We start from the raw sequence: 12,118 nt of genomic DNA, 5'->3' as shown, positions 1-12,118 counted from the left end.
TATAATTTTTGTACTACTTTTACAAAGCAAAAACTATTTGTTAAGAAAAATTATTTGTTCTGTTTCACCACATTCGAGAGCCATTTCTTGGTACATACAAATTTTTTATCACTTTTTATTTCCTTCCTTTTTTTTAATTTTTTACATTGTGCTTGGGGAAAAATGGGAAAAGATTTTTTTTGAACTTATATAATTTTTTTACACTATGGAAAATTCATCTAGGGTACAATACACTGCAATACATGGATGAGTAAGGGCATGGCCAGACGTGGCGGAATTGCTCTGGAATTCCGCTGCGGCCAGTCCGCTGCGGACATTTTCTCCATTGGTTTCCACACCTTTTCAGTTAGGTTCGTGCACACGTTGCGGAAAACTCCGCTGCGGACCATAGGATGCGGTGCGGAATTTGGTGTCCGCAGCATACACTGGCTGTTGCGGACGTGTAGCGGACTTGTTGCGGACTTATTGCGGAATTTCTCCATTGACTTCAATGGAGATTCAAAATTCCGCAATGAAATCCGCAAATGTTGTGTGTGTTGCGTTGCGTATTGGTTTTTTCGAACAGGATATTTCTTCATTCTGGCTGGACCTATGTATTTCTAGCTCTATAGCCAGACTGAGGCCCCATGCACACGAACGTAAAAACGCCCGTAATCACGGGCCGTAATTACGGCACAGGCAGGCCCATAGAAGTCTATGGGGCTCCCGTAATTACGGGTGACTACGTGTGTGCACCCGTAATTACGGGAGCGTTGCTAGGCGACGTCAGGAGATAGTCACTGTCCAGGGTGCCGAAAGAGTTAAACGATCGGCAGTAACTGTTTCAGCACCCTGGACAGTGGCTACCGATCACAATATAGATCAACGTGTAAAAAAAATAGAAGTTCATACTTACCGAGAACTCCATGCTACTTCCTCCAGTCCGGCCTCCCGAGATGACGTTTCAGTCCATGTGACGGCTGCAGCCAATCGCAGGCCAATCACAGGCTGCAGCGGTCACATGGACTGCCGCGTCATCCAGGGAGGTCGGGCTGGATGTCTAAAGACAATCACCAAGACAACGGCCGGGTAAGTATGAATTTCTTTTACTTTTACTAGGGAAAGGGCTGCCCCTTCTCTTTATCCTGCACTGATAGAGAGAAGGGAAGTACTCTTCACCTGAATACGCAACGGCTAATCCGCATCAATTTAATGCACATTTTAGGCAAAGCCGCAACAGAATCTGCAACGCAGATTATTTGCGGCATTGATGCGGACAGTGTCGGCAAAAATACGCCACGTCTGGCCATGCCCTTACAGAAATAGCGTAACTCGCTGAGCTACGCTGCTTCCGTAACTACTATTCAGTTCTATGGGAGTTATGGAAACAGCGTAGCTCAGCGAGTTACTCCGTTTCCGTAACTCGACCATGTACGCTGTTTTCGGAGCTACCGAGTTCCGGAAACAGCATATCTTGTGGTGCTACGTAGTTTCCGTAACTCCCATTCACTTCTATGGGAGTTACGGAAACAACGTTGATCAGCGTGCACTCGGCTGTTTCCGTAACTCCTGACCACCTAACCAGGAAGTGTCCGGGAGACAGCGGAGCGAGTAAGATAGAACGGGGTTTAGGGTGCCCCGTTCTAGAGATGGGTGCGGGTCCCAGAGGTAGGACCCGCATCTATCTGACATTTATTACATATCCTGTGGATATGGCATAAATGTCCTTCATGGGAAAAAACCTATAAATGCTGCGGTCGCTATTGACCTCGGCATTTAACTAGTTAAACGGCCAGGAGCAGCACCATTGCTGTTCCTGGCTGCTAGAGCAGCATGTAAGCTGTAAAACGCAGCCGACACCTGCAATGTATAGAGCGGGCTCAGCGTGTGTACCCGCTCCGCTCCAAACATCATCCCTCCCCCGGGATTAATATAGAATAGTTATATTGGGAAATCTTAGAACTTTTCAATACACCATGAATAAGTTGCATTTTCTGAATTACCCTGTAAACTATATTAGACCAACAGACCAGGTCCGACTACTCCTGTTGAAAAAATAAAATAAAATGGCATTTAAATATACAAAGTTTGCCAGTGGGTAACAGTGGGTTATTGGGGGAAATATTTAATAGTAGTGACAGTATTAGCCTTTCATCATAATCAGACTGACAGTCTTTCCCATGTACATTGTACTTCAGCCCAGTGTTATAAGGACAGTAATTCAGCATCTGTTCTCATTCAGCGCTTTCTTCAAGTATCATGACATTTAGTGACCATTTCTAATAGTGGGGAGTGAAGCGCTAAATGTCAAAAGTATGAACAATTGGTTGCAGCTAGCTGTGCCAGGTGAAATGGCATCGTTGTTCCAAACCTTGGACAAAAGTGCTCCAAAATATCAATGGAACTGAAACATCGAGTCTTTATTGTGCTATAAATGGTGAACAATACATCGCAGTTTCAATTGAGCCCCTGGTTTTCAATATCAGCAGAAAAAAAGCAATTTTCCGAGCCTGCTATGTCAAATAGAAATAACGGAGAAGCGCACCTTATCTACATGAGTTTTATTACTTAAATAGCCAATTAAAATAGATGAATAGCTTTTTGCTCGGTTTTATTTATGCAGTGGCATTTGGGTCTTTGCAGTAAAACGTCTCTATGGACAGGGTCAGTAAATATTGAAAGGAATGCTTGACAAAGTCCCCGGCATGGGTCGAAGCCTTGCATGTTCATTTTGTTGAAGATGCTTTAATAAACACTTGACCCTTTGCTACATGGATGCTTTCTCGTCTTCCTATTCAGTAATTTTGTCACAAAGTAAGAAAAAGTTAAATCACTAATAGAAATTAATAACTACTAGACAGATTTGATTCCCAATTTATAAGATACAAAACTAAAGCCAGAGATACTCTGCATTATTGTAACTCCTTTGGGACTTATTAACGCCAGTTTTTAGAATTTGGCATTTGAATGTGTTGGAAAAATGTGTTGGAAAAACCGAGGAAGTGCTGTATAGTCTTGCTGAGCAGGACTCATTTATGAAAGATTTCCAACACTTTTCTAACTAGACGAAAGTCAAAAACGACAGCAGGTCCAACCTAGAGTTGTTTAAAACACAGGCAGATTCGTCAACAGGACTTGTGCGTTGGTAATAATACATCTTCAATATTGGCGTTTCAGGTAAATATGGTTATATTATGTTTTTTATGGTTATTTTCTCCTTTTTTTACATGCAAAAAAAATAATGGTATAGGGCATTTATATATATATATATATATATATATATATATATATAAATATAAATATAAATATAAATATAAAAGGCGCCCCAAAAGAGCAGTGAACCTGTGTGTAAACAGGAATTTCTAAATTCACCCACAGGTCACACATTTTGACACTGGATTTTTATATTTGAAAAACATCTAAAAAATGAAATTACATTAGAAACACTCTCTCCATATACATGATGCAACACATGGTATTTTGTACCAGTCTGGGCCTACTCACAATTTCTTACGGCATTCGCTGGCTCGATCAATTTTGAACTCCGGTAAACTAATAAACCCCTCTGCTTTTTCTTCCTAGAATAAAAAAGGAAGCACATGCTGATTTTTATTTTTAAATACAAACAGCAAATCATTTTGCACAATAATTATTACGTGACAATCGCTATGAGGTGACTGTTGGAAATACAGACAACACATTCATTATGAAAATCTTTAAAGTGAATGCCCACGCTTAAACACCATTTGTTTTAAATCTAAATAGGACAAAAATTCTGTGCAAATTAATTTTTTATATATTTTCATAGTGGTTGGATCTTCATTTAACTGAATCAAAACTCCTTGTCTGCCTGCAACCACCAATGGGGTGAGCTTTGTGGCTTTCTGCATACTGTTTATACACTTAACGCAATAATAAAATAGTATGCAGTAAGCTCCTAAGCTCCCTCAAGTGGTGGCTGAAGTCAGACAGATTTTTTTTAATTATTTAACTGTGACTGTCTGTTGTGCCCGCACCAGCACATCTGACTTACCGGTAGCCGCGACCGCAGGACACTTTCTTCATGACGGCGTCTTCCTCCCCAGAAAATCCGGCACACACAGCTGCTAATCCCCACAGTCTCCTATAGGGTGCGCATGCTCGTTCCCGGCCTTAAAAGGGGTAGCACGCGCACCAGTCTAAAAAGTTCCCTACCAATCCCTATGCACCCTGGACTTTAAAAAGCACTCGGCCCCTCCTCTCCTTGCCTGAGCGTTGTGTCGGCCATTAGTCTTTGCAAATGGTCCCTTAGTTGTATCCAGTATCCAGTGTTCCCGTTTCCTGTATCCCGTATCCAATAATTGTGTTTGTTCCAGTACGTAATCTAGTGTCTGAGTCGAGAGTGTTACCTGTGCCAAGTATCATCTGTGCAAAAGCGTCTACTACGCCAAGTGTCTACTACGCCAAGTGTCTGTCAGAACTTCTATCCAGGTACTCTTGTTATAAAGACTATCATCGACTGAAGTTTGGCCAGCTGCTACTCCGCTACGGCGGAGGGGCCCAAGTGGGTCCACATACCCCATAGCCATCACACTGTCCAGGGAATTCTATATTTTAAAAAAATGGGAGTTCTAACCTATTTATAGATGCTGTATAAATAAATCTTTAAATAAAACCAGAATGTTGGACCTAGAAATTACATTCTTTAAAATGTGGACATTACAATTTTGGACACTTCAGGAACCCATAATCTTAAAATAGTAAAGAAATTGGCAATTTGTAATTTTAAATCGACAAACATTTAAAGGGGTTTTCCACCTTCTGACAACTGATGACCTATCCACCGGATAGGTCATCAGTACATGATCTGTGGGGGTCTGACACCCGGACCACACACAGATCAGCTGGTACATGCCGGAAGCAGTTGGCTCTGGCCACGGAATAGCGGCTGAGCTGCCGCTCTGCTCCTATTCAAAATAATAGGAGCAGAGCAGCAGTTCTGCAGCACGGCCGCTAGGCTATGTACGGAGCCAACTGCTTCTGGCTCCATACATAGAATTATGTGTCATAACATCCGGTGCACGCAGGCTACCGGAGCGGCTTGTGCGGGGTCTGGGTGTTGGACCCGCAGCGATGATATACTGATTACCTATCCGGTGGACAGGTCATCAGTTGTCAGAAGGTGGAAAACCCCTTTAAGGCAAAGTTTATTATAATGCTAAAAATATGAAAGTACCACTGATCCCAAATATAGTGCATTATTCAGTAGTCTATGCGTAGTTACCCTCTTAGAACAAAATTTGTCATGTAATTTTGCCTTTGATATGTAGTTGGCTACAGAAGATTTTCTGTCAAACGGAACACTTCATTTTTAGCAGGGCAATGGTTAATTTTCAGCTACTATATGTGAAAACATAACATGAAATATTCAAGGCTTCCGATTTGCCCAAATTATTTCAAAGGACAGTAATTATCTATCCAAGTGTCACGCTATCATTTTAATTATGGTACTTTGCCTACGGTGGAAATACTGAAAAATATGCCTCATTCATAGAGAACGTTAAAACTGCTCAATCACTAACATGACACAAATGCTTCTTAGGGGAGAGTCCTTACTGGATTTAAATGTAACTGTACGCAGTGAAGTGTATGCTGGCAGAAAAAAACCTCATACTGTATATGGAATATGTAGCTTTGATTGGCCCTGTGTTTTAACACTATTTGCAAATATTGCACCTTAATTCCAGTGAAGGAAATAAATTACCTATAAAGAAGGAATTGCTTTTATTTTACTTTTTAATATTACGATGGGTATTATTTTTTGCCACTGCTCAACAGAAAATACTCTTGAAACTCTTAACCAGTTAATGACCATTATTATTCATGTGATCAACATGTGCCCTCTCTGTGTGGCATACTTGGCAGATCCAGATCAATTAAAAGCGACTTATTTTTATCTATAGTATTCTGGAATATGTGTATATGCCAGAACACACACTATATCTATATCTATCTATCTATCTATCTATCTAATCCAAAAATCAGGCAGCACTCCAAGGTATAAGCAAGGTAGAAAAAGGTGCTTTATTGGTCCATATACACACGACGTTTCAGCTCAACACAGGAGCCTTTCTCACTTGAGAAAGGCTCCTGTGTTGAGCTGAAACGTCGTGTGTATATGGACCAATAAAGCACCTTTTTCTACCTTGCTTATACCTTGGAGTGCTGCCTGATTTTTGGATTCTACTACAGCAGGTCTGTTAGCCCTGACCTGGGCAGGTCGGCACCCACCTATGATTTACAAGGCTGTGCGGCTGACATTGTATTTGGACTTATATATATATATACATACATATATACATACATACATACATACATATACACACACACACACACTAGTATAGAAAGCCCGTTATACAGTGGTCTGTTAATATATATAAATGCTCCCCATAGCTGCCCCCACACCGTATAATGCCCCCCATAGATGCCCCCACACAGTATAATGCCCCCATATCAGCTCCTCCCACACAGTATGTCCCCCATATCAGCTCCTCCCACAGTATAAACCCCCTCATAGCTGCCCCCACAGTATAATGCCCCTCATAGCTGCCCCCAAATAGAAAAATAATAACATACATATTTACCTATCTCCGTTCCCACGACGGGTGAAGGATCCTTTGCTTCCTCTGCATTGTGCTCAGTGTGCTGTGAGCGGCTCGGCGAAGGCAAGCACGATGTAGTGACGTCATCGCGCCTGTCTGCAACGAGTTACTCACATCGCACAGACTGGAGGAGGAGAAGGATCCTCCACCCAGGTATAGAAGGTATAGCTACACCACTAATCACTCACATCTCCTTCCTCCGTCTGCTGGCTGTGGGCAGAGCTAACTCGCAGTTGGGCTGTGGGCGGAGCTCTATGTGAACTTCGGACACCACATCCTTCTCGGTTATAGAATATATAACACTATCCCGACACTATGTATAGACACACACAATCTCCACAAATTGATCTTGATAATCTATCTATCTATATATATATATATATATATATATATATATATATATACATATACACACATACATACACATATATATATATATATATATATATACACACACACACACACACACACACACACACACACACACACACACACACACAGTGGATATAAAGAGTCTAGCCACCCCTGTTAAAATGCCAGTTTTTTGTCATGTTACAAAATCAGTCCAAGATGAATCATTTCAGAACTTTTTCCACCTTTGATGTGAGCCATAATCTATACAATTCCATTGAAAAACAAACTGAAATCATTTAGAGGGGAAAAATAAAAATAACGAAACAATAATGTGGATGCATAAGCGTGAGCACCCTCTTATAATTGGAGATGTGGTTGTGTTCAAAGCCAACACTGCACATCACCAAAAGAACACCATACACACAGTGAGGCATGTTGGAGGCAGAATTATGCTTTGGGGCTGTTTTTCTGCAGCTGCAACCGGGGCTTTAGTCAAGGTGAAGGGAATTATGAACAGTTCAAAATATCAGCCAATATTGGCACAAAACCTTTCAGTACGACAACCACCCAAAGCAGAACCTCCAAATCAACAAAAGAATGGCTTCACCAGAAGAAGATCAAAGTTTTGGAATGGCCCAGCCAGAGATCAGACCTGAATCCCATTGAAAATCTGTGGGGTGACCTGAAGAGGGCTGTACACAGGAGATGGCCTCACAAAGTATTTGTTTAAGGGTGTGCATATTTATGCAACCAGATTATCTTTGTTCTTTATTTTTCCACCCTAAAAGATTTCAGTTTGATTTTCAATGCAATTCTACAGATTATAGGTGACGTTAAAGGTGGGAAAAGATTCATCTTGGACATATTTTGTAACATGATAAAAACCTGGCACTTTAACACAGGTGTGTAAGCTTTCTACGTCCACTGTATGTATGTAATTATATATATATATATATATATATATATATATATATATATATATATATGGGGAAAATTTTTTTTTATTTAGAATCTGCAAGTCCTTTATGCTGGAAAAGCACTTGTGTGTTTTTGGACTACGATAAACCCAAGCGTAGACTTTAAACCTGAACAGTTTCTACACTTTTATTGCCAACTGTTACTCTCCATACATACGAATCCTGACACTATATATAGAGACACACACACACACACAAAAATACAGAAAAATATTAAATGGAGCAGATTTTTTTTTAGTTAATCTGAACAGGTAAAAAACACCACCTGAAGCAATAAACCAATTAGGCTGGATTCACACGAGCACATTACGTCCGTAATGGACGGACGATTTTCGGCCGGAAGTCCCGGACCGAACACACCGCAGGGAGCCGGGTTCCTAGCGTTATACTTATGTACGACGCTAGGAGTCCCTGCCTCTCCGTGGAACTACTGTCCTGTACTGTAATCATGTTTTCAGTACGGGACAGTTGTCCTGCAGCGAGGCAGGGACTCCTAGCGTTGTACATAACTATGATGCTAGGAGCCCGGCTCCCTGCAGTGTGTTCGGTCCGGGACTTCCGGCCGAAAATACGTCCGTCCATTACGGACGTAATGTGCTCGTGTGAATCCAGCCTTAGAGCAAATGCTTTTTAAAAAAACATACCAGGATCAGCAGAAGTGCAGAATTCGTAGCTTCAAACATTTACATAGTTGTTTGCATAAATATTCAGTCTCCACGATTTGCAAGAACTAGTCGGATACTTGCTAAAGAATATATAGTATTCCAGGGAAAGTAGCCGGAAAGTAATTTATAAATTGCTTTGAAGTTCAACTTAATTTCTCTAGGGAGGTACAGTACATTGTTTCTTTTGTCACATTAACCGTGTGACATAACATAAAGCAGAGTATCACTGTATCAACGCAAGAGAGTTTTGGGCATACAAATATAGCAGAAGTACATTAAACCTCTTTGCTTTCTACTTAATGTATTAAATTAATATTATGTGCTGGTTTCTGTAAATTTAAAAGTTTTATAGACAGTTTTGCATTTGGTGCTTTCTAAGGATAAAAGATAATTTCTAGGGACCACAAATTGCAGATTAGAAAAGTACTGGCTTTACAAAGTCTAACCAAAGCTTCCTAATAAAAACATACAGTACTTTCAAAACAGACATGTTTCTATTTAAAGAATGACTAAATATGAACATGACAAGTACAACGTGGAATGCGAAAGCCATTCCATTACCTCTAGACGTGCGATCATCTTTCACGAAGAATAGAGGACTAAACCCTCTTAAAACATTCGATTTTTGAGTACTCTTAAAAGGGATTCCAGATTTCATCAAATAAAGCTTATTCGTTGTACAGGGTGGGCCATTTATATGGATACACCTAAATAAAATGGGAATGGTTGGTGATATTAACTTCCTGTTTGTGGCACATTATTATATGGGAGGGGGGAAACTTTTCAAGCTGGGTGTTGACAATGGTGGCCATTTTGAAGTCGGCCATTTTGTATCCAACTTTAGTTTTTTCAATGGGGAGAGGGTCATGTGACATCAAACTTATCGAGAATTTCACAAGAAAAACAATGGTGTGCTTGGTTTTAACGTTACGTTATTCTTTCATGAGTTATTTACAAGTTTCTGACCACTTATAAAATGTGTTCAAAGTGCTGCCCATTGTGTTGGATTGTCAATGCAACCCTCTTCTCCCACTCTTCACACACTGATAGCAACACCGCAGAAGAAATGCCTCCCGATCTGACCCCCTTAGACTTATCTTTGGGGTCATCTGAAGGCAATTGTCTATGCTGTGAAGATACGAGATATGCAGCAACTGAAACTACGGATACTGGAAGCCTGTGCTAGCATTTCTTCTGCGGTGTTGCTATCAGTGTGTGAAGAGTGGGAGAAGAGGGTTGCATTGACAATCCAACACAATGGGCAGCACTTTGAACACATTTTATAAGTGGTCAGAAACTTGTAAATAACTCATGAAAGAATAACGTAACATTAAAACCAAGCACACCATTGTTTTTCTTGTGAAATTCTCGATAAGTTTGATGTGTCACATGACCGTCTTCCCATTGAAAAAAGTAAAGTTGGATACAAAATGGCCGACTTCAAAATGGCCGCCATGGTCAACACCCAGCTTGAAAAGTTTCCCCCCTCCCATATACTAATGTGCCACAAACAGGAAGTTAATATCACCAACCATTCCCATTTTATTTTGGTATATCCATATAAATGGCCCACCCTGTATAATGGAAAGTTATACAATTTTCGAAAATACTTTGACTAAAAATTCCCGACTGTTTTCAAGATCTCTTCTTGTAGTCGTGGACTGGGAATCTTCATTGTTTACTTATAGGAAGAAAAATACATCCTGGCGATATGATGGACACAATTATTAGAGTTCTCTCAACTTTCAGCATTATCATTTTCAATGTATGTTAAACTTCTTATCAACCCCTTTAACTGGTTGAACAGTCTGCTCCAAGATCTAGTAGATGCTAATTTGTATTAACCCTTTGGCGCCATAGCCTTTTTTAATTTTGTTTTTCCTCCTCGCCTTCCAAAACCATAACTTAATTTTTCTGTCGACATGAGGGCTTATTTTGCCATATGAGGGCTTGTTTTACGTGGGACGATTTGTAGTTTTTATTTGTCCCCATTTAAAAGTACCATTAGAAGTACTGGTAAACTGAAAAAAAAAATCTTTGTGGGGTTTAATTGGAAAAAACGGACTCCTCCAGTGTTTTTTGTGCTTCATTCTTGCGACGTTCACCGTGCGGTAAAAACGACATGTTAACTTTATTCTCAGGGTAAATATGATTTAAGTGATACTAAACTTAGATAGTTTTTTATGATGTACTACTTTTACAAAAAATTAATTATTAGTTAAAGAGGCTCTGTCACCACATTATAAATGCCCTATCTTCTACATAATGTGATCGGCGCTGTAATGTAGATTACAGCAGTGGTTTTTATTTAGAAAAACAATCATTTTTGACGGAGTTATGACCTATTTTAGCTTTATGCTAATGACTTTCTTAATGGACAACTGGGCGTGTTTTACTTTTTGACCAAGTGGGCGTTGTTGAGAGAAGTGTATGAGGCTGACCAATCAGTGACCAATCAGCGTCATACACTTCTCCCCATTCAATTACACAGCACATAGTGATCTTACTAGATCACTATGTACAGCCACATACACTAATGTTACTTAAGTGTCCAGACAGTGAATAGAGATCACTACCAGCCAGGACGTGATGTCTATTCAGAAAGAATCCTGTGTGTGAAATTTACAGCACAGCAAGCGTAATCTCGTTTTAAATTACAGTTTAGAGCGCAATCTCGCTGTAAATTTCACACAAACGTTACCGAAGTGTCAGGATTCTGAATAGACATCACGTCCTGGCTGGTAGTGATCTCTATTCACTGTCAGGACACTTCAGTAACGTTAGTGTGTGTGTATGTGGCTGTACATAGTGATCTAGTAAGATCACTATGTGCTGTGTAAATAAATGGGGAGAAGTGTATGACGCTCCTATTAAGCCGTACCTCGGGCAGAAAAATGGCGGAGCTGTGGGGGGGGGCAGCAGGCTGACAGAGGGGGCCGCTCCCTCTTTCTAAAGGCTTAGATGCCACTGTTGCTATTGACCGCTACATCTAAGTGGTTAAACAATCCCGGCCATTGCAGTGAGGTGTCAGCATAACCCTCGGCGGCTGTGACACACAGTTACAGTTACATCACATGTCCCCAAAGCGAGGGATTTTCCTGAGCAATCCTAAGTGTAGGCTATCAATGTCAGATCAGTAGAGTTTTAACCTCTGGGATCCCCACTGATCACATTCAAGGAAAGGTCATAAATGTTTTAGTCATAAAAATAAAACATTTAGCCTTGAAGTTTTTTGTTTTTTTTTCCCTGTGTGGCATTACTTATCTTGCTTTTCTCTGACCAGATCTCTAGATCTAGGAGTGGCCGATAACTGGTAGGGGCTAATCTGTTTCAACATATGTAGCTGTAGTTAAATAAACCCCCAAGATAAACCATATTATTGATCCCTAATGTCAGAGAGTGTAATGTGTTTACATGGGCCAATGAACGGGCAAACGAGCGATCGTACAAACGCTTGTTCTCGAATATTGTCCAGTGTAAACAGGGCAGGAATCAACTGACA

The 12,118-nt window shown here is 40.5% G+C and overlaps 1 protein-coding gene across 3 annotated transcripts in view; it reads right to left on the bottom strand.

Moving 5' to 3' along the window:
* Positions 1 to 12,118, bottom strand: part of CNKSR2 (connector enhancer of kinase suppressor of Ras 2) — a 371,721-nt gene that overhangs the window by 92,654 nt on the left and 266,949 nt on the right. For all 3 annotated transcript variants that reach the window (XM_075854043.1, XM_075854044.1, XM_075854045.1), the window contains one exon: positions 3,484 to 3,557. In XM_075854043.1, coding sequence (XP_075710158.1) covers positions 3,484 to 3,557 — 74 coding nt within the window. The remainder of the gene's footprint in view (positions 1 to 3,483; positions 3,558 to 12,118) is intronic.

The sequence above is a fragment of the Rhinoderma darwinii genome, chromosome 2 (assembly GCF_050947455.1).
Source record: "Rhinoderma darwinii isolate aRhiDar2 chromosome 2, aRhiDar2.hap1, whole genome shotgun sequence".
NCBI lineage: Eukaryota > Metazoa > Chordata > Amphibia > Anura > Rhinodermatidae > Rhinoderma > Rhinoderma darwinii.
This window is presented reverse-complemented; position numbering and strand designations above follow the sequence as displayed.